This window comes from Lynx canadensis, chromosome F2, assembly GCF_007474595.2.
Source record: "Lynx canadensis isolate LIC74 chromosome F2, mLynCan4.pri.v2, whole genome shotgun sequence".
NCBI classification, from domain to species: Eukaryota; Metazoa; Chordata; class Mammalia; order Carnivora; family Felidae; genus Lynx; species Lynx canadensis.
This window is the reverse complement of record NC_044320.2, coordinates 35,864,739-35,888,608: the sequence shown is the minus strand read 5'-3', so window position 1 is coordinate 35,888,608 and position 23,870 is coordinate 35,864,739. Positions and strand designations below refer to the sequence as shown.

General features: G+C 41.6%; 1 protein-coding gene across 2 annotated transcripts in view; it reads left to right on the top strand.

Annotated features, from left to right (window-relative positions):
* Window positions 1-23,870, top strand: part of GRHL2 (grainyhead like transcription factor 2) — a 173,049-nt gene that overhangs the window by 40,390 nt on the left and 108,789 nt on the right. For both annotated transcript variants that reach the window (XM_030303943.2, XM_030303942.2), the window contains exons 2-4: window positions 11,007-11,202; window positions 17,690-17,757; window positions 22,682-23,075. In XM_030303943.2, coding sequence (XP_030159803.1) covers window positions 11,007-11,202; window positions 17,690-17,757; window positions 22,682-23,075 — 658 coding nt within the window. The remainder of the gene's footprint in view (window positions 1-11,006; window positions 11,203-17,689; window positions 17,758-22,681; window positions 23,076-23,870) is intronic.

The following is a 23,870-nucleotide window of genomic DNA, read 5'->3' as shown; positions in this document are numbered from 1 at the left end:
GCCTGGCGCAGGGCTTTGTCTCACCAACCATGAGATCGTGACCTGAATGGAAATCAAGAGTCGGATGCTTAACTGACTGAGCCACCCAGGCATCCCCTAAAGTTATATTTTCTATCAATACCAAGAATTAATCATTATCCATTGCTCTTCCTCCATACAAAGCAAGATTTTCAATACACCTTTTTAAAAAGCCACTCTCCTATTCTCAGATATTTCCTTCTAATTTGGTATTATTCTTTTTTTTTCTTAGTGAGCAAAATGAGCACTACCTCAAATAATCCAAAGTGATAAAGTAATAAAAATGAGTTTTCTTACCACAAAGATGTTTTCTCAGATAAACTTTTTTTTTTTAAGTTTTTATTTAAGTTCCAGTTAACATACAGTGTAATCTTAATTTCAGGTATACGGTATAGTGATTCAACACTTCCCGACATCATTTGGTATTATTCTTAACAATCCTTTCTTAGTGGCATAAATTTCATTTCCATGAGCAGAAATTATTTACAGTGAATTTCACGTTTTACTGGTGTATCTGATAACTGATTGCTATGTTACTTTTCTTCCCTCCCCATCAATGTCTTTTTACACTTCAAATTGAGAAATAATTCTTTCAAAAGGGGCGGATGAGCAGAAGAGGTTCTGAGTGTTTTCATGGCGAAACAGATCTTGATTTTGCCCTCACACGGAATTGAAGGTTCGCTGTGTTCACAGTTCCACCTTCAGACCCCTTTCTCGTCTTGCAGAATTTACTGATGCAGATGAAAAGTGGGCTGGTTGACTGTTTTCTTTGTTTTTGTTTTTGTTTTTTTTTAAGTGACTTAGTTCTTTTTCCATTTGTAGAGTTTTTCATTTAATTTTTAACATAGAACTTTTGCAGGATTGGGTAGACATGTTGTTTTTTATTACCCCTTCCAGCTCTCTGGAGCCTTTCAGTCTCAAGACTCAAGTTTTTCTTCAGCTGGACAGCATTTTCTTCTATGATTTCTCTGATTATTTGCTTTTCTTTGTCATCGTCTTCATTGCTTTCTTCTGTTAACTCTCGCTAATTGAACATTATACCCCTAAATCTATTCTGTGTGCCTTTTACCTATGTCTTGTAGTTTCCTTTTTTTCTTTAAAAGTGGCAAAATTCCTTGGTTCGACCTCCCAGGTTATTAATTTTTTTTTTGCTCTTTTCAACTTAACCCTCATACAAAATTTTTTTTAAATTTCTGACCTTTTTATCGTGTTCTGTGATGATTTCCTTTTCACAGTAACCTGCATTTTCCTTATAGATGCAGTATCTTGTTTTTAACATTTTCTGCATCCAACATTCATTGTTTTCCTCGTCGGTAAGCCGTTTTATTCCTCTTGGGGCTGCTCTTTAATCCTTGTCTCGTTTCCTAAAATACCTAATGATTCTTAGTTGTCCCGTCAACAGTGAAGAGTCTGACTGCTCGTCTTTTAGAGCTGGCAAAGTTTGTTAGCCGAACAGCACACACTCTTCGCCGGGGTGTGCTGTTGTCTTAAAGTGGAAGGAGTGGCCACAGGTGCTGAGGGTACCTGGAAGATTCCTTTGCGTTTGTACAAGTGAGGTCCAAGGGAGTAACGTGGGGATTGAATACCTGAGAAGACTTTCCTGTTTTAAGCTGAATTCTTTTCTTTGTTCTCATTTGGGAGTTTGAAATTAACTCTAGGCATTTCACCAAGTTATTTCCCTCTCTGATCCTAGGGCCCCCCAAAGGCTAACTTCTTGTGTCTTTAAGAAGCGAATGCTCTGTCTAGTTCGGCTTGGTCATGGATGCTAAAGATGCTGAGTTTTCTGGGCTCAGTGGGAAAACCAGTTCTCACTCAGTAACCCCTCCTGCACCAGAGCTGGGGTGCAGCCTTCTTGATTTTGGTTTCTCCTCTAATCCAGTCTCTCTTGCTTTCTATCTTCTCCAATTGCACTAATATTTCTGTTCCCATGTTGCCTATACACATGATTACTTCAGGGAAACCTTTGAGATAGAAGTCCACACATAGAATGGTTTGAGATGGAAGTCTGTCCTGCAGCCTTTAAAGAGGCTTTTGTGGTTTTTTTTTTGTTTTGTTTTGTTTTTGTTTTTTGCTAGAGATTTGAGCCTGTTAAGTTCCTCCGAGGAACTGATGCCCTTTTTAACTGTAAAGCTAATATGGCTTAAAAATATTTTTTTTTTCTGTAGAAATGGGTTATATTTGGTTGCTGTCTATATACAGTGTTTCTAATATGTTCTAATTATTTAATTTCTATTTTTATCATGTCAATTATTTAATATTTTTCGCAGGCCATTTAAAAACAGATGACGTCTAGCCACGTCAAACTAAAGATGAATAAGGGGGAATTTCTACCCTTCCCCACACCCCTATAATTTATTTATGTTGCTTGATAGGATATGCAGCCTGCAGAATATTTTAGCACCTTGGAATTCTACAAATAATTGCAACGTGTTGTCTGTGTTTTCAAGGACTGTATAGTCTTCCCCTTTTGCACAATTTCTCTAGAACTCTGAATTTGGACATCATCTCATTTACTTCCATGTAGGAAATCCCCTGTCATGTTGTACCCTTGCAACCAGACTGTTTTCTAGTTCCCTCTTTTCAAGTGACTTTTTATTTTCTGATTGTGATAATAGAGCATAGTCGAGAATTGGCAAAAGGGATGGATGCTTAAGAGCTCAGACTCTGGGATGCGGTTCTGGTCTAAGCTGACGGCCCTGTGACCCTGGGCAGATTACTTAGCACTTTCTGCTCAGTGTGTTCATCTGTGCAAAGGGCATTGTTACCATTCCTGACTTTAAGGCTATCGTAAGGAATAAGTGGTAACCCGTGTTTGGGGCTTAGAAAGCATATCTGGCATATGGTAGGTGCCCAGTAAGTACGTGTGACTCATTATCATTGAACACTTTGATCTTTTAGGAACACTATTTGAAAAATGTAAAAATAGAGGGGCTCCTGGGTGGCTCTGTCAGTTAAACGTACAACTTCGGCCCAGGTCATGATCTCACAGTTTGTGAGTTTGAGCCCCGCCTGGGAGACTCTGCTGTCAGCACAGGGCCCACTTCAGATCCTGTCTCCCTCCCTCAACCTCTCCCCAGCTTGATCTCTCTCTTTCTCAAAAATAAATAAACATTGAAAAATATTTTTAAGTATGCAAGCAGAAGAAGCAAATAAAAACTCACCTCCAGTTGTTGTTAACATTTTGAATTTTGATTTACACACACACAATTACCAATTTTAGTTATACCGTACATTGAGGTCTTTGCAAATTCTTTTCATTTTGTAATTCTTTCTTGTCCTCTTCCTTCCACTTTCCATTGTGATCTCTTTCTCCTTATGGTGGTTTCTAGTGCTCTATGATGTATGTGCCTTTTATGTTTCATTATTTCCCTAATCCTCAGTCTCGTTTCTGGATTACTTAATAAGTGGACTCTGGGCACTAGCAAAACTGGGGCACCAATGAGAGAGAGAGAGAGAGAGAGAGAGAGAGAGAGAGAAAAGTGGGGTGGGGGAGAAAGCAGGGAGGACGTGGGAGGGACAGGTATTATGTGTCAACCAGTTAATCAGCATATTTTGCAAGGAGTATATCTAAAATGGCACTATCTTCATCTCAATAAACATAAGTTTTGTTTTATAGTTTATTATTTTTAAAAACTATGCATTTTATGTGGTGGGAGGCATCATAATATTTTCACTGAATTAGTTGGATCCTCTCTTTTTAAAACATAACCATCATCAATGTGAAGATTATCAATATCACCCCAGGCTTCTGGATTCATTTCATTTCCCTTGAATTCTATCTGGATTAGGTCAAGGGTAAAGGTTAGTCATTAAGAACAAGTGCTCAGTGTGGAGACTTCCTCATAAATTTCAACTCTTGCTCTAACATGGAAACTCTGTGCTATCTCTTGTGATTTGCCTCTAGCAAGGACCAAAAGGAGGGATTACTGAAGGTGGACAGCAGTGAAATGACTTAACATTGTTGGCATTTAAATCGTGACATTAATGCTGGCTAGGATGATGGGCTCATCAGTTTCCATTTGCAAGTATTACTCTGTTAATGGAGAAAAATGCCAAGACTCTAGAAGAAAGAATAATCATCACTTCTTGAAGCTTTGCTCTTAAGTCTAGGGTCTGACTATGGCTGAAGTGATTATATGCCAATAATCAGCTACAAGATACTGAAGTAGATGAAGACTAAACCCTGAGTGCTGAACACTCAGTATAGGATAAGACATATCCTATACACTGTGTGTGTGTGTGTGTGTGTGTGTGTGTGTGTGTGTGTGTGTGAGAGAGAGAGAGAGAGAGAGAGAGAGAGAGAAAACAAGAAAGAGATGTGGATGGGGGGATGGAGGGGGAGATTGAAGTAGAGATTATAACATGAAATCCTGTGAATTATATAAAAACTTCATTTCTTAGAGAAAAGGAAGTGGCTTGTCCAGGGTGGAAAAATTCTTTTGCCTCCGGCTCAAGTCAATGTTGAGAATGATGGACAACAGGTAGGAGTAAAGGCCCATGAGTTTCGGACCTTTGCTGATTGGGTTTTATTCTTCCTCTTGTTTTGCCTCAGGTCTCCATGTAAATCTGCTTGGTTTCCTAGTGATGTAGCTCACATTTAAGGAGAATAGAAGAATGAATCCTCAATTTGTTTAATTTGAAGGTGAGAATTAGGAGGTGAGAGAAAGATAGTTTAGATATGATCAATAGTTAAATTAGATTTACAATTAAGGCAGGGTGCCCGGGTGGCTCAGTCCACTGAGCAGCCGGCTTTACAGCTCAGGTCATGATACTATGGTTGGTGAGTTGGGGGGGGGGGGGGCGGGGAAAGGGGGGGGCGTGTCAGGCTCCGTGCTGACAGCCCGGAGCCTGGGCCTGCTTCAGATTCTGTGTCTCCTTCTCTCCCTCTCCCTCCCTTGCTCATGCTCTGTCTGTCTCTCAAAAATGAATAAACATTAAAAAAAATTAAATTTACAATTAAGGCAACTAACATTTGTGTAGCACTTTTTTTTTTAATGTTTATTTATTTTTGAGAGAGAGAGAGAGAGAGTGAGAGAGAGAGAGAGAGAGGGAACATGAATGGGGGAAGGGCAGAGAGAGAGGGAGACACAGAATCTTAAACAGGCTCCAGGCTCTGAGCTGTCAGCACAGAGCCTGACGCGGGTCTCGAACCCACAAACCGTGAGATCATGACCTCAGCCGAAGTTGGACACCCAACCAACTGAGCCACCCAGGCCCCCCTTGTGTAGCACTTTATAGCTCACAATCAACTTTACAAATGTGCTATACATTGATTTTATGAAAACATGAAAAATCTAGCTCCTGTCCTTCCCCCATTCCCTTTATAGTACTTGAAACTACAACTTATATATACGGAAATGTTCCAGGAAGATGATTCCGTGGGGTTGCAATACAGATTGAAGAGGGGAAACTTGTCGAGGTGTGAAGAGATAGGACTTAAAGCTGGGATGATGGATATGGTAACTGACTCTGTATAAGGGACAAAGAGAACTAACAAAAGCCAGCATGTACATAGCTTTTACACTGCGTCTGTACTTAATTCTGACAGAAATACTAGGGAATTATTTTACTTCATTTGAAGTATGTCTCAGTTTTACAGGTGAGGATGAACTTGTCCAGGGTTATACAGCTAGTAAGTAGTGCAGCCAGGATTCGTACCCAGGCAATATGGTACTGAGTGTATCTTTTCAACCAGTACACAAGACTTGGTTCTAGACGACCAGGGACAGACGATGGCGAGGAAGGAGTGCCCGACTGAGAAGTGATGATTAGCTTAGTTTTGGACCTGTTGAGTTTAAGTTGACAACAGAGCATCCGAGCAGAAAGTGCAGAACTGGGTCTCTGGCAGTACACATGTGTTTGTCATTGAGGTAGAAGATCAGTGAAAGTCACTAGAATCAACAATGGACATAAAAAGAGAGAAGCCTTCAGGATCATATAAAAGGAGAATTGAGGTGGAATACAAACTGGGAAAGAATGGCCGCAGAGGAGAACCACTCTCCCACTGTCTTGGAAACCAGGCAAGGCAAGATTCTACAGATGTAAGAAATGGCTGAGAAAATTCAAGGAGATTAAAAACTGAAAACACTGATAGAATCAGTTCTAAAGAGAAGTAATACTACTAATATTATTATATATTATTATATTACTGTTCATAAACTATTATTTCTTGAACTATTTATCTGTAATGTGCCAGGCACTTCATTTATAAATATCTGGGTTATTCCTTTAGAACAGCTTTAAAAGATGGATATCATGTTCCAGACGAAAAAAATGGAAGCTCAAAGAAGGAAACTAACTCATCTAAATTCAATAATTGACAAAACTGAAATGAAAACTGAGATTTAGGGACTCCTGGGTGACTCAGGCAATTGAGTGTTGAGCGTCCAACTTCGGCTTAGATCATGGATCCCATGGTTTGTGAGCTCAAGCCCCACTATGGGCTCGCTGCTCTCAGTGCAGAGCCCGCTTCGGATCCCCTGTCCTCCTCTCCCTCCCCCTCCCCCACTCACTCTCTTTCTCTCAAAGATAAACATTAAAAAAACACAAAAAACTGAGATTTATTCAAATCTGAGATTTATCCAAAACCATCCTCTATCTGGATTGAGAACCCCTCCTACAACAAAGTAAACCAAAACAAAAAAGACAAAAATCAGTGTTCTCCAAGAGTTATGAAAGAAATGGAGGGTGAGAAATGGATCAAAAGTGATAATTTGTGTGACTATGTCACGTCCTCATTTTTGTTTGGGGTCTGAAGTGACATGGGTTTGTGTCTGGATTTATTGGCCATCACTACACATACTTTTAGAAGGTAAAGATATTCGCTGTTCCGTGTGCTTCTCCCTAGCACAGGATTCCTGCATTAGACTCTTGGTAAGGCTTGTGGGGGTTGGTAGATTGCCTCTGGCAGAATGTGATCTGGAGCTTTTCCCGACTCCTCCTTGTGATCTCAGTCTCCGTCGCATGACTGCCCCACCTCTTTCCCTGCTTCCGCTGATGACTCATTTTAACTGTTCTCCCAACATCCACAAAGTAAAGTAGTGGGTTGAAGAAAAAAATGAGAACAGATATATGTACGATCTAACACTGCCTTTAGCCTGGCTGTGAATGCTGTCAGGTATTAAACTAAACTTTTCTCCAAAGAAGGCCCAGGGATCAAGTTTATAGTTGCTGTTTACGGTTCTGTGTTTGAGGCTACCCAGAACATGCCATACCAACAGCTACAAAGAGACTATTTTAAAAAGTTGACCAGAGCTGCAGGAGAACTGCCCTTCTAAAAGAACAATGAGGAAAGTCAGGTTCAGAGTTACCAAACTTTGGTAAAATCTGCTCTGTGAAACTTTTCCTTTCTTTACAAGTCTGCATCTTTGCTCAGTGTACCAGTGATTATGCTGTTTTTATTAAACCAGGCTTTATTCAACAATGTTCTGTACCAGAGAGATTATAATCTATGAAACCAAAAAACAAAGTCATTCCTCAGTTATAGGAAAGAACATAAAAAGGCTCCTTTGGCCATCAAAATGTGAAAAGAGCCAGCTAGTAAAGTGCTTTCCCAGGATATTTCTTTCCACGAATCATGTAAGGATTCATCAACCATTTCATCATAGGGGAAAGGCTGATGAGTCTAAATTTATGAGTGAAAATTTGTGCTAGGAACCAATGAAATCAGCAATCCAGAAGACCTGGGAGGAGGGAGGAGGAAGGAGGGAGGAGGGACATTAAGAAGGAAGACTGGAAGAAAAATCTCTCCAGTGAATCAGGACACCACTTAGTGTAAACTAAGAGTTGGCTCTTACCCTTCAGCCTGGCACTTCCTGTTAAAGTTTTGGAAATTAGCCAGTGTTGTAATTAACACGTTTCTCCTCCCAGCAATGTATGCTTCTCTCAGTCATCAAAGAGAATAAGATCCAAATCCTTTTCAACGATGAGGTCACTGCAAATAACATGAAGCTCTTCATTCATTCCTGTAGGACTGAGCATTTTAGGTGTTTAAGCATTTAAGTGAGTGTGATGGCTGGACCCTGCTGGACACAGATTAGGTTTCAGAATTTGCTGCTTCGTCCTCTAAGTAGTGGAATCAGCCAGGGTGGCCCCAGCTGAACAACCGTGGAAGAGGTGATGGTGGCATTGCCACATCTGGGCTCATCACCTCCGCGCTCTTGATTCTCCCCAGAGACCTCATTTCCTGTAGTGACAGACCCTTAAGTTGTCACCAACATTTCTGTCCCCAAATCCAACCATATCCTATGTAAGTTAGTAATGTTTGCAACACGAAAATGCTATTTTAGTATTAGATTCGAAAGTATAAATTTTTCTAGCGGACTCCAAAATGAATACAAGTGAGCTCCTTTTGTCAGAAAATTCCATTATTCTGAATTACCAAAATATTCTTCACTTTAAAAAATATTTCCCATATCTGCCCATTTCAACATTGACCGACACATTCCCTCCCTTCAGGTCTTTGTAGACACTTTAGTTCCTCCTTGATCCTCTGAATAGGTTGGTCTCCTCTGTCATGCACCCTTTCTCGGGCTCATCGCTCTTTTAATGCTGGTATTTTCTCTCCTCCACTGGACTGCAAGCTGTGTGGGCAACGGGATGGGGTCTGTTTTGTTTGTCACTGCATCCTCAACGACTGGCGTAAGGCCTGGCATCCACTAAGTTCTCAATAAACACTTCCCTCTAATTAATGATTATCTTTAACGCTTTTTTTTAAAAAAAGTTCATTTATTTATTTTGCGAGAGAAAGAGCGTGCGAGTGGGTGAAGGACAGAGAGGGAGGGAGGGGGAGAGAGAGAATCCCTCTGACAGTGCAGCTCGATCCCACGACCCTGAGATCATGACGTGAGCCAAAATCAAGAGTCAGGCGCTTAACAGACCAAGCGTCCCAGGTGCCCCTATCTTTAACACTTTTAAATTATAATTGACTTTACCAAAAATTGGTGCACCTAGAAACTTTACAGGAACAATGAACGGTGCACTGATTGTAGTACCTGTTATTTGTATAGCAGTGTGCTGTTTATAAAGCTCTATTTTATCCATTTTTTATCTGCTTCTCACAGTCACATTGTGCAGTAAGTAGGGTAGGCATTGCTGTCTTTATTTAAGGCATGGAAAGCTGAAACTCCAGACAGTTTTCTACCTCTGTAAATGGTGGGCAAGGACTCCCTTCTAGCACCCATGCCAGTCCACGCCACCACACTGCCTAACGGTTAGTAAACCCTTCCACCAGGGTTTTTCTCCTTTACTTCCAGATACATCATTTTACCATTTTAATCCACTTCATTTGCAGTTGGGTCAGTATCCCTTCTTTCTTCCCAACCAGTTATTTTGCCAAACCACCGACGTAGAGTTGAAATCAGGGGCCTGGAGACTATCTAGCCTAGAATTCCACTCTGCTAAATGTGGATTTCCCACCCTTACTCCCCGATAGATCTTACCAATGACAGTGTCATTTTCTGATCTTACACCAGTGCGTGGCACCACGTCAACACAGAAAGGGCCCTCAGCACAGTCTTTGTCGAGAGTGGGCAACGTTTCTCTCTCACAAAGTGAGCTGAAAGACCATCTACCATTGGAAGGTCCTGTAGGAGTGTCAGCCAAAAGGTACACCCTCTTTTCGAATTGAGCGACCATAGAGGACCCACGGTGGCTAAATTTCCATCTATTAATCCAGGTGTTGCCCTCACCAGTCTTGTTGCTTGTCCATGTTATGTTATTATGTGTTACAGCTGTTATTGAAATACAATAGGTCATCCTTACATTTTGGTTCTGTTTCAATGAGCAAACGACAGAGGGCCAGAAGACAAGTGCCAAAGCCTTTCTGGGCTCCTGTAGCTTGACAACTGGGGTCCTGGCCCAGGGAGCTGCGGAGGACTGTCATGGTATTTGGGTTTTTGAGTCACTGTCACATCCTCTGTAAGAAATTACCTTGTCAATTACCAAGTTTGGCTTGGTTAGGGTTGATAAATGACTCCAATCCCTTTCTGTCTCTGTTGAAAATTCTCCAGGGGCACCGAGGTGGCTCAGTCGGTTAAGTGTCCGATTTCGGCTCAGGTCATGATCTCATGGTTCGTGGATTTGAGCCCCACATCACGCTCTGTGCTTACAGCTTAGAGCCTGGAGCCTGCTTTGACTTCTGTGTCGCCCTCACTCTCTGCCCCTACCTCACTTGCACTCTGTCTCTCTCGCTCTCAAAAATAAATGTAAAAAAAAATTTTTTTTTTAATTCTCCATATACTCTATTCACTTTCCATGAGGATTTTATAACCTGGAACTTCTATGTCATCGAAATATAGTAGGATCCTGTGGCCACCCAGGGTTCACATAGAATCTGTGTCATTACTGTTGCTTCGTATGGTTATTACGCAGCATGTCTACAATATGTCTTATTTACAAAGTAGCTTATACTGCCATTTCAATGAAGAGATGTGGACTGGTGTATAATTTGCAAACCATTTCATTTTTTTTAATGTTTAAAAAAAACTTTTTTTAATGTTTAAAAAAAACTTTTTTTAATATGAAATTTATTGTCAAATTGGTGCAAACCATTTCAAACGTAGATTCAACTAGATAAAAGTTTTTAGTAATCGTTAATGTATTGATTCCATTTAATGCATTGCACATACCTATTTATAATTAGAACTCAGAGATTTAAATGAAACCTGCTTCCTCTCAGAGTCACATGCATTCTAATATTCCTTAATAAAGAGCAATCAAATAAAAATGATTTGGCTCCTAGAATGCCAGAAGATGAAAAGTCCAAGTGCGAAGAGGCTCAACTTAACAATCCTCATACAACCTTGTAAAGACCATTATTACTTCTCAGGGGCCTAGGGGCTTTATAAATGCAATGTGGCAGCCGCTTTAGTGTCAACCTGCCCTTCTCCACTCTGGGGGAGTGCAAATTAACCATGTAATGTATGTAAATTTGGTGGAAAAGGGATCATTTCTCTGATAATGAACCTCACATTTCTCTTGCTTTCAAGTACGAAACGACTGGTGGCCTTAGTGCCCATGCCCAGCGACCCTCCGTTCAATACCCGAAGAGCCTACACCAGTGAAGATGAAGCCTGGAAGTCGTATTTGGAGAATCCCCTGACGGCAGCCACCAAGGCGATGATGAGCATTAATGGTGACGAGGACAGTGCTGCTGCCCTGGGTCTGCTGTATGACTACTACAAGGTAGACCCCGCAGCCCCACCTGCTCCTCTTCAGGTCCCCAGAGAACCGCCCGCCCCTTCCCCACCGCCCCTCCCCCCGCCCTGGTTGGTGGGAGGAGTGGAGAGAACTTACTAGTTCCGAGGTCACATTGGAACTCAGCCTGTTCTGTTCTCCTTGCGTCCCTGCTTTCCCATCGCTGGAGCAGAACTTCACCACCCACCCACAGGAAGTTTTCAGCTGGGGATAATTACTTCTGTGTCCTCTGTTCACATGCATGTAACTCCTACTTCATACCATATTGCAAATACTTCCTTGCTGCCATTTTCACTTTATGATTTTTGGTCAATAAAAAGATGACAGGGGCGCCTGGCTGGCACAGTCTGTAGAGCAAGTGACTCGATCTCAGGGTTGTTAGTTCAAGCCCCATGCTGGGCATAGAGATTACTTAAAAAAATTGCATTGAGTGCTATACTGTAATTTAGTCATCACTCAGTTTTTGGGCCTTTAGGTTGCTTTTAGATTTCTCATTTTTTAAAAATAATAGAAACATTTTCTTTTTAATTTAAGTTCAAGTTAGTTAACATACAGCGTGGTCTTTGCTTCAGTGATTCATCTCTTACATATGACCCCCAGTGCTCATCCCAGAAAGTGCCCTCCTTAATGCCCATTTGGAGTTTCTAGATTTATTGGTAATTTTAGTTTTATGAAAGGAATATTCCAATGAGTGCTTTTCCAGCAATTCCAAAACCCACTTTTGTTATAACCCTTGTTTCCATGTGTTTTGATGAGCACTAAATATTTATTTAGAAAAATCCTTGAAACAAAATGAATGTAATTCACTTACCTTACAAAAATACCTGCCGTGTAATACCTTCAAAATAGGACTATTTCAGGAAACGAAACAGGAAACAGTGGTCTGTTTCTTACGAATGGATGACCAGTTCCCTTAGCTCTGGTGAAGTGTAAAAAATCAACAAGTATTTACTGAATGAGAAGATTTACTGCCAGCTTTGATTGTAAACACCGTTCCTGTTTAGGCTGGGAATTGGCACAAAGGTGACAATGGCTGTGTTTATGTTGCTAGTCGGGCACAGTGAACGCTTTATTTTTGAACAAGAACTGAATCCCCGCCCCTGCCCCCTCCCATCATGACATCACCCAAGAGGAACAATTTTCCTTTTGGTTAGCTTTAATCTCTTCCTCTTTTCCTCCCTGTTTCTTGCTCTCTGTGGCCTTCCAGCTCTCCACTTTTGCACATTGTGTTGTTTCCTTTCTCTGTCCTAAACCAGAGTTCTCACACTCTCCAAAGATCTCCCACCATGAAGAGTGACCCTGACGTAATCACTTGGGTCATTACAGCTTCCTTTTATAACTATATTAAGTTAATATGTTGATAGTTTGGTAAGACATTGAAGAACTATTTTAAGAAATGTCTTAATTAATATATTGTTCTAATTTTTTACAAATAGATTTTATTCCATCCCTTTGTGGTGGACGTCATTTCAGATAGCTGTATTAGATGGCAATTCCTTTGTATTAATGAAAAGAGAAATATACCTCAAAACCAAATAATTAGTAATTTATAAAAGCAATGTATTTTATTTCCCATAGGTTCAGAGGATAATTATTAGTCAATGTGGTACCTAGTTACCTCTCCTCTTGCATATTTTTAATATTTAAAGGAAAGTTGAAACATTGCTGTCTGTAAATATGTTGAGATGCAGAGTAAGGAGTTTACATAAAACTCAATTTGTTGTCAAGTCTATAACTCTACTGAATTAACATTTTTCCTGATTAATTTATTAATTTAGGATATAAACATTTTTTAAATGTTTTTATTTATTTTTGAGAGAGAGAGAGTGCATGTGCAAGCAGGGGAGGGGTAGAGAGAGAGAAGAAGACACAGAAGCCGAAGCAGGTTCCAGACTCTGAGCTGTCAGCACAGAGCCTGGCGCGGGACTCGAACTCACGAACCACGAGATCATAACCTGAGCTGAAGTCGGACGCTCAACTGACTCAGCGACCCAGGCGCCCCTAGGATATAAAACTTTGAAATAAAATGGTTTCTGAGACTGTGTGGACAAGTAGAGTTACATGGCTCCCTTTATGTCACACAAGCTTGATTATGTTTTTGCTTGAAACATTTTAAACGTTGAAGAATTAGTCTTGTTTCCCAAAACTGTGCCCAAGTGGTCATTTTCAGGCCTGAGATCTCTGACATTCACAACTTATATATGCTGGTATTAAAGTTACAACAGAGTTAAATCTACTTTGAGGATACACCTTCTTTCTGTATAAAGTAAAATATTAATGAAAAAAAAGAGATTCTATTTTTTGAGTTGTAAGCTGTGGGAAGTTAAATTACAATTGCTGCCGTTTTATCAACTTAAATTTGATAGATTTTTTTATACTGCTTTGGAAGTGCTAATAGATTCTTTTTGTAAAATACACCATTTTTCCTCATTGCTAAGGTTGGACTGCATCACCCCTCAGGGGACGGTAGTGGGCTTTGTCACAGAGAGGAGTGTGTGATACCCAGCAGGCACTCAAGAAATGGTGATCCCTGTCCTTAGAAACTGCAAAGGCATATCTTGGTATAATAGTTCACACATTTCAAAGTCTTTTCCTGTACATTTTTAAACTGTCACCATAGGATCACTGCAGTGAAGCCCATCAGGTTTTATATTTTATACTTCAAGCAACTAAGTGGGATTTATTCAAGGTCAAAAGACAATCCTGTAAATTTCCTAATATCCATTCTGTTACACTGTCTGTATTAGTCTGAGGGGCTGCCATAACAGAATTCCACAGACTGTGTAGCTTAAACAGCAGAAACTTATTTTCTCAGTTACGGGGGCTGGAAGTCCAAGATGGCAGGGGGCTGGCAGGCTTGATTTCCGGTGAGGCCTCTCTTCCTTCCTGACTTGCAGATGGCTGCCTTCTGGCTGTGTCCTCATATGGCCTTTTCTCTGTGTGTGTGTATTTCTTTGTGGTCTCTTCTTTTTCTTATAAGGACATCAGTCTTATTGGTCTAGGGCCCTGCTGTTATGGCCTCATTTAACCTTAATTACCTCCTGCAAAGCCTGTCTCCAAATACAGTCACGTTGAGAGTTAGGGCTTCAACACATAAACTTTGAGGGGAAACCATTCATTCAGTTCATAACACTGTCCACCACTAGAAATTGCCTTTTTTTTTTTAAATGTTAATTTTATTTTTGAGAGAGAGAGACAGAGTGTAAGCAGGGGAGAGGCAGAGAGAGAGGGAGACACTGATCCAAAGCAGGCTTCAGGCTCTGAGCTGTCAGTGCAGAGCCTGCTGTGGGGCTTGAACTCATGAACCATAAGATAATGACCTGAGCAGAAGTCAGATGTGTAACTGACTGAGCCAACTACGTGCCCCAGAAATTGCCTTTTTTTGAACCCCATTTAAACATGGGTTCAAATTTTTAAAAATCCATTCAAAGCTTATTAGATGGGCTTTATTAAAAATAACCAAATTGCAGGGCACCTGAATGGCTCAGTCGGTTAAGCATCTGGTTTCAGCTCAGGTCACGATCTCACGGTTTGTGGGTTTAAGCCCCACATCGGGCTCTGTGCTGACAGCTCAGAGCCTGGAGTCTGTTTCAGATTCTGTCTCCCTCTCTCTGCCCCTCGCCTGCTCACACACTCTCTCTCTCAAAAATAAATAAACATTAAAAAAAATAAAAAAAAATAACCAAATTGCTAGAATTCTCAAAATTTAGGGGCTCAAATATTAGCCTAGTTTTATATCCAGTTCAAGCTACTTATCAATAGCAGCTCCAAAGTCAAGTGTGAACTTTTGATAAATTTCAGGCATGACAGAAAAACATACCAGATTCCATTACTTAGTTAATTTTAAAAGTGGTTTGACTCACTTGATCTTCATTCTCCCCTGAAGGAGCTGGTGGTTCATATTTATCTGATTCCAGCTCTATGAAAATAGCTTCTTTGGCTAGTTGGTTCCTAACTGTTCTGTTGACTGTAGAGTGCTGGAAACCAGTCTGTTGACTGGCTTGTTTGTCCATTTATATAGCCATCTATTTATCCATCCGTCCATCTGCATATCCATCTGTCCGTCCATCCGTCCATCCATCTGTCCATCCATCCATCCATCCATCCAACAAATTTTCACTAGCTGTGACCATCCAACAATGATGATAAATATGGAGGTAGAATGGGTATCCAAAGGCAGAGAGGACTTTGATGGCTCTGCTGAAGGAAGGAGCATTGCATGTTTGAGATACAGTGTGACTATATACATGGCAGTGATGGGGCCACCCAAAACTGAGGTGGAATGTTTTTTGCAGCCATGTTCTCAAGAGTAATTGGAAGCATTAGAGAATTTTAAGTAAGAATATAGTGGGATTAGACTTGCATTTTTTTTTTAAAGTTTATTTATTCATTTTGAGAAAGAGAGAGAGAGAGGGAGAGAGAGAATCCCAAGCCGGCTCCACACCCTCAGCGCAGAGCCTGATGCGGGGCTCGGACTCATGAACCCGTGAGATCATGACCTGAGCCGAAATCAAGAGCCAGACACTCAACCGACTGAGCCACCCAGGCGCCCCTAGACTTGCATTTTAAAGGCCAGTCTGGATCTTCTTAATGGATCCAGAATGGATTTGCTGGGACTGAGTGATGGAGAAGAGAGACCATTTGGCAGGCTGATGCAGCAGCCTAGGGAAGAGATGTTGGAGGCTGAACCAGGAGGCAAGCGTCCAGAGGAAAGTGGGTGGATTTGAGTCACATGGGATTTAGCATAAATGTCTTCAAGACTCATATTAGAGCATGTCTCAGAATTTCCTTTCTTTTTAAGGCTGAATAATAATCCATTTTATGTATATACCACATTTTGTTTATTCATTCATCTGTAGATGGACATTTGGGTTGTTTCTAGCTTTTGGCTATTGTGAATAATGTTGCTTGAACGTTTATGTTTTTATGTTATCTGTCATCCTCAGTTGATAATAGGAGCCATATTTCATTCACCTCATTCCTTCTTTTTTTTTTTTTAATATTTTTTTTATTTTTGAAAGAGTGTGAACGAACAGGGGGAGGGCAGAAAAAGAAGGGGACAGAGGATTGGAAGCAGGCTCTGTGCTGATAGCAGACAGCCCTATGCAGGGCTCTAACTCACCAACCACAAGATCATGACCTAAGCCGAAGTTGGACGCTTGACCAGCTGAGCCACCCAGTTGCCCCTCATTCACCTCATTTATATCTACAATGTATACTGTAGACCCTCGACACTGGCACGTGAACAGAAGACTTAAAATTGGCTTATTTTTATTTAACAAATATTATAAAATATTAGATACTCCAAGTACTTTGAAAAAAATTAACTCATGTAATTTTCCTGAAAAACGCTCTGAGTTATAGTACTGCCATTGAGCGTGGTTTACCGATGGGGAAAGTGAGGCAGAGCTTAGTTACTGATAGAGCCGAGATTCGAACCCAGACACAGGTCTGTGTCTTGACTGGTAGCCACCTTGCTATGCTGTCTCCTTCATCCATCTGACTGGCTTGCGTACGTATCCAGGTGAGTGGAAACTGTAAGAATTTCTAGAAGAATCCAGAAGAGGGATGCTTCTCATAAAAGCTCTTTTATGTCAAAATAGTGAGGGCTGCATTTGAGTGCAAAGGTGTTTGGCTAGCATGAAGATGTGGAGATGTAGCAAAACAAAACAAAACAAAATATATAAACAAACAAAACATTCATCCAACCAACCCACCAAATCTAAACCCACTATTCATATGTTTGGAAACTATGGCAGAGATATGTGAATGACCCGTGCTGCAGTAGGGTGATTGGATGGTGGTCAGAAATGCAGCCGGCAGGAGTTTCTTTTCTCTAGTAGTACTTTTCGATAACCTTTCAGGTAATGTGCTGGCATTGTGGTTGCAAAGACAACACTAAAAGTGCATTAGAAGAAGAATTTGGAAGCAAAGCTACAAACTCTATGGGGATGGTGGTTAAAGGCTGGCCCAGGTATATTAGATGCTGCTCTCCCACTAGATAGTGTAGCCCCACGTCTGGTTTGCTGTCCTCCGTGTCAGCACCCAAAGTCCCTCATCAGAGTGGCGGGTCAGCCCCTGTTGTTCAACAAGATGCCTGTTAACGCATGATGATTTCTGTCTGCTTCAGCGTCCAGATTCCCCGTCCACACATGGTGTTCCTTTCCCCTCATTCACTTCCAAGGTGGGGCGGGCTTGGGTGGTGGTCGGGTCCAGGCAGAATTGCCCCTGTCAGCAGTGCGTAGCAGAATCATGATCATTATGGCCTTCTGTTTATCATCACCCCTGTGTGTCTGATGCATTGTCATTGCCACTCGGGCTACTCGCCTTTAACCATCACCTGCCTGTAGCAAATTTGCCACCTCTTCCCGGAGAACATTCCACCTCATTTCTTTGCTTCTGCTGGTCTCTAGCTCTGCACATAGGTCACAATTGCATCTATGTGAATCTCACTGATGGTTGGTGATATTTCTAGGTTCCTCGAGACAAGAGGCTGCTATCTGTGAGCAAAGCAAGTGACAGCCAGGAAGAGCCGGATAAAAGGTATGGTATCATGTAAAGGGGTATGCCTGGCTCCCCAAATAACTCTTTTTCAGTGTTTTTGAATACCATAGTATTCAGCTATAATTTTTGTTCTTAAGGGAAGATGGGACCAAAAAGTTTAGCCTCTTCTCTCTGTCTTTGAAGAGTCTTGACCAAAACTGGATCTCTCAGTAGGGACCACAAATTGCATCCAAAGGGTCATCAGCAGGCTCTTGATGTACCCCCTTCCTGGAAGCCTGGATATCCTGAGTTAGAGGTGAAATGCTGGCAAGATAGCGTACTGCTGGGGTCAGCTCTTGTGATCGATCCCATGGCTGGGTAATTACGATCAAGCCCTTGAGGGAGTGAGCCCCGTGGAGATTGCTTTTGATGAGGGGGAGAGGAAGGAGACTGGGCTGTTTCTCACTCCAGGAGGCGGTTGGTAGAGAACCAGGCATGGCAGCACATACTGTGAGGGTGCAGGGGCAGGACAGATGTTAGGAGATCATTATATGACACCCCTTTTCCTGTGATCCTGAATTAAGAACCGATTGAAACACAAGACACAGACAGATTGGAATTGAAAAGGAAAAAAAATTCAGTTTTCTTTCTGATTAAGCCAACAGAGAATGCCATTTTTGAATCTGCAGCTTGCAACATGTCAATCCTGACTTAGGTATGTCTACTCACCTAGTCTCAGGCAGGACTGCAAGCCTCCCTGACGGGACAGGCCACTGTGGTATGGCAGGGGTGACTGGAGTCCTCTCTGTATGGCCGGGATGAGCCAGACATAAAGAGGGAACCAGAAGGGACTGAACCACCTTACTCAGCTACTTCTCCCAAACTCATTAATCAGATATATCCCTTTCCTGCAGAGGAATAGGGGAGAAACCGCAGTGCTTTTCCTTTGGTGTTTCTTCCTAAAAAAAAAATTTTTTTTAACATTTATTTATCTTTTTGGGAGACAGAGAGAGGCAGTGGGGGAGGGGTGCACGCACGCGCGCGCACGCGCGCGCGCACACACACACACACACACACACACACACACACAGAATCCAAAGCAGGCTCCAGGCTCTGAACTGTCAGCACAGAGCCTGATGCAGGGCTCAAACTCAACAGTGAGATCATGACCTGAGCCAAAGTCAACTGCCCGACCAACTGAGCCACCCAGGCGCTCCTCGTGATTCTTTCATATGGAAATATGAAGTCAGGAGAAATGAAATCCCCTGCTAGCTCATATATCCAGATCTTACCTGGCCTTGATGGGACCTGCTTATGACACGAACGGCAGCAGGAACCACCCCACCAGCCAGCAGCCCTGGGCTGTGTATCACCTCCAAAGTACACCCTTAGCAAAGGTTAAGGCTGTCTGCATCTGATGTGTGGTTTTAAAGGAATCTTCTGATGCTGCACGCTGTCTTGGGGACCCTAGTTGGTAGCAGTGACGACAGGGAGAAGGAGCCTGATACTCTTCAGATCTTGTGACTTTTCCTCCCGTTAGCCGGTATTTATTAAGCCAAGCAGGTGCAGTCTGCTAAATCGTATACCAGTATTCATAGAAGGGTCAGGGAAAAACATGTCTAAAATATGTGCTGCGTCTGCACCATAATAGAAGAGACCATTTGTCGTTACAGCATCTTTTAGAACGACATTGTATTTTCATGGTTATTTTGTGATTTCGGTGGAGCAGCTTCAAAAAAACTGGCAGTGGGGTACAGACAAAACTACCTTGTGTAGACTAATTATGACCTCGTAGACTTCAGGTCGAATGTAATTTGGAAGGATATCATTTGATCTGCAGCATATTCAGGAATTAAGGTGCCAGGTGCTTGCATGGTGTCATTATAACTGTCTGTATATAGAAGTTGGTACTTGGAAAAATAACTGAAAGTCTGGCATGACCCAGATTTTTTAAAAAGCATATTTAGTGTGCCGTTCGTAGCCTTGCGTTTTTTTTCCTCCTATTGCAATATTTGGTTCAACTTTAAATTCTATTGCGGGTGAGCCAGTAGCTCACGATAATTCTTACTTTGCTATAATCAGCCATTTTTTGGATGTCTTTCTGAAGTTCTCTAAAGCTTCTAAAACTATCGCTGTTCTGCAGAGGCAGTTACACATTCTAGGATGATGCTGTGTCTATTATTTCCTCATCGTGTGGTAATATCGATGGTTCAGCTAGGTTTATAGTTTATAATATAGGTTTATTTATATTTATTTACAATATAGGTTTATACGACTCTATAGTTCGCTTGTGTTGGCTTATAAGAATGCCCCAAATATTTTGACTTGTGTCTCTTGTTTGGGATTCGTGTGTCTTGCGTGGATTAGAGAATTAACAAATTTAGCTTGAAATGGACTCTAAGCGCAGAGGAGTTGGTTAGCTTTGAATCTGTTGGCGAAGGCAGTTGGTGTGTGCTTATAAAAGTCCAGAAGAGTAGAAACTGGACACTTGTTTTGGTAGCTAATCAGTGTAGACCAACCAGCCCTTGTACATCCAACTCACAGGACGTTATCCACATGTATTACTAGTTACTCCTCCACAAAAGAGTCTGGGGTAAAATTAGTTTGGGAAATTCCAGGTTATAATGAAACAGGCGAAGGAACGCCTGGGAGCCTTTTCTGTGTTCATGATGTTTGTGACCCACCCAGGCTGGGTTTGTTATGGCAGTTTTTGTTTTTGTTTTTTGTTTTTTTGAATACTGATTTTATCACAGACTCCTGTCTTTGAGGACCATCTGTTAACATTCCATGCAATATTCTAAACAATGCAGTTTTAGGAAATGCTGACATAAACGGCTGGTCTGTGTTTGGCATCATCTAGCTAACTGGACTCAGATTAAACGTAATTTGTAAATTTCACCGTGTCTTATATGCAGATTCACTGTATTGCTCTGACCACGAAAGCAGGTCAAAGCCAGAATGTAGCCTTGCAATTTTATTCTTTAAAGAATTACTTTCTGGAATGATTTCTACAGATTTGTGACAGACTCAGAAAAGTTTAGGTACTTTTCTGGTGTCTTTATTCATGTCGGAGCCATTCTTTCCTCAAGCTTCATTCACTTTGAGGTTTTGTCTGAGAAATCAAAGCCAAAAATGCACAGTCCTGCTGGAGAGCTAGGCAAGCTCAGAGGGGCCAGGAGAGGTCAATTCTGGGAAGAAGCAATTTTATTCAAATAGTTTTCTCTCTATGAGAGATGCCAGTTAGCCCACACTAGTGGGCTAACTAATTTAAAGCACACACACACACATATACACACACACACTAGTTAAAAACAAAACAAAACAAAACAAAACAAAACACAGACATTGGAGATAGGGCTCCATACAAAATATGTATTTTTCTTCCTCCATATCATTCAGAATAATCTATAAATGAGAGGTGCCCCAAATTTTACTGACCACAGGGACTTTGCTAGTAAAATCACTGTGCTATCCACAATACTCTTCCATTGACAAATTTCTCTTTGCTTCTGCTCTCTCCCAGAATTCTGTAGTATAAATGGAAAGTATTTTATCCTAGCCTGGTGAGAACTAATTTTCCAAATCCTTTCCTTTCTCTTTGTACCAGTCAGGAGGTCTGAGATCTGAGAGAGTTTGTTTTACATAAGCCCAGTGACGCCACTCTCTGAAGCTCCAAAAGTAATTCAGTGCTAAGGGTATCAATGAGCTCGTGTTGTTTCTCCATTTAGTGAAAATATTTTAATGATAAATTCTCATTGCCTTTTGTCTTTCCTGCAAGGAGGTTAGCCCACAGAACAGTGAAATATATTCTTCCCACTGCCCCCCTTCAAGTTATTGTCCCGCCCCCGCCTTAAAAAAAATTTTTTTTTAATGTTTATTTAGTTTTGAGAGAGAGAGAGAGAGCATGAGCAGGGGAGGAGCACAGAGAGAGGGAGACACAGAATCTGAAACAAGCTCCGGGCTCCAAGATGTCAGCACGGAGCCCAACATGGGGCTTGAACTCACAAACCGTGAGATCATGACCTGAGCTGAAGCCAGACGGACGCTCAACTGACTGAGCCACCCAGGTGCCCCTAAAAAAAGCTATTTTATAACTTTTTCTTTTGAAAGTTTTCAAACATATCCAGGAGTAAAGAGGACAGTATAATGAACCCCCAAATACCCACCCCATTCTCCAGGTTCAGCAGTGGTAGTTTTTGGTTACACCTGCTTCATGTCTACCTTTTCTCTTTCTCTCTCTCTCTTTTTTTATTGCAGTAGTCTTTGAAATAAGTTCCTGACATCATGTCATTTCATCTCTAGCTACTTCTCATTTATATCTCTAAATAAAAATGACGTTTTATTACATAATCTCACAATCATTATCGTAACTAAATGGACAATACTTCCTTAATAATCACCTCACTTGAGGTCCATAGTCAATTGCCTCAAAGATCCCATTGTCTCAAAACGCCTCTTTGGTTTTTCAAATCAGGATCCAAACAAGATCTACTCATCCTGTTTGATTGTTATGTCTTTCAAATCTCTTACTCTAGAACAAGCTTCCCACCCTCCTTTCTTTTTTTCATGCCTCTAACTTATTGAAGAAACCAGGTCAGTAAGATGTGTTACATTCTGTTTGTATGATTGTTTCCTTTTGATTTTGTTTAAGTTTTTCTTCCATCCTTCTGTATTTCCTGAGAGAAATACAGAGTTAGATCTAAGGCTTGCCAAAATTCAGGGTCAACTTTTTTTTTTTTTTCCCCCTTTTCCCAACTACACTTTATAGGCGGGGTAATTTGCATGGTTCCGGGAACAACTGTCCTACCTCTAGGCATGCGAAGATCCACTGTATTCCCTTGTAAAGTTCACCATCAGCTTTTTCCCTAATGGCATTAACATCCACCGGTTGTTGCTGGCCCCCGTTATTTTATTAGGAGTTGCAAAGTGGTGATCTTTCTAATTCTGTTATGTTGGGGGGGGGGGGGGGGGGTTAAACATGCAGAAACTGCCTTGGCACCAGTGAAGCCCAGAGTAATCTGACTGGAGGAGAAAACCGAGTGCAGGTCCTAAAGACTGTTCCAGTGAACCTTTCCCTAAATCAAGACCACCTGGAGAATTCGAAACGGGAACAGTACAGCACAAACATCTCCGAGAGCCCGGCCATCATCCCGGTGTCCGGAATCACGGTGGTGAAAGCTGAAGATTTCACACCCGTGTTCATGGCCCCGCCCGTGCACTGTCCCCGGGGAGATGGCGAGGAGCAACGTGTGCTTATCTTTGAACAGACCCAGTATGGTGTGCCCTCCATGGCCAGCCATAGCACCTACCTCAAGGATGACCAGCGCAGCACCCCCGACAGCACTTACAGTGAGAGCTTCAAGGACGGAACCGCAGAGGTGAGTCCCTGGCTGTGTCCGAAGCAGCCAGAACCTCAACACAGAACCACCAGCTAGTTTTGTTTCTGTTTGCTTTTGGAGTGGGATTAAGTAATTAAAACTGTGAGTTCAGAGTTTTCAAAACATGTGTTTGTATCTGTATAACAAGGTTTTAGGGGCGCCTGGGTGGCTTCGTCAGTTAAGCCTCTGACTTGATTTCCGTTCAGGTCACGATGTCATGGTGAGATCATGCCCTGAGACAGGCTCTGCTTAAGATTCATATTCTCTCTCTCTCTCTCTCTCTCTCTCTCTCCCCCTCTCCCCCCCCTTCCTCCCTCCTTCTCTCTGCCCCTCCCCTGCTCGTGCGCTCTCTCTTCCTCTCAAAAAAGTTTTTTCTTAAAGTTTTCATTTGATTTTTCATTTTGAAAGAGAGAGAGAGGTAGAGAGAGAGAGAATAAGTGGGAGAGGGGAGCAGAGAGAGAGAATCCTAAGCAGGTTCTGCACCATCAAAGCAGATCTTTGCATGGGACTTGAACTCACGAACTTTGAGATCACAAACTGAGCCATAGTCAGATGTTTAACCTACTAAGCCACCCAGACACATGTATTTTAATAATTTTCTAGACCTCATCTAGTTTGTAACCTTCCAAAAGGTAGCTAAAGATGTTGCCTGTGCATTTTTTGAAACAGTGTGACTCTTCAAGACCTAGTATGATTGAATACTCAAGAAAGAATTTGTATTATCAGCAATCAAGTGTGTATATGCATGTACATTTTATACTTTACAAGTAGAGACCATATATTCTTTTCATGTGC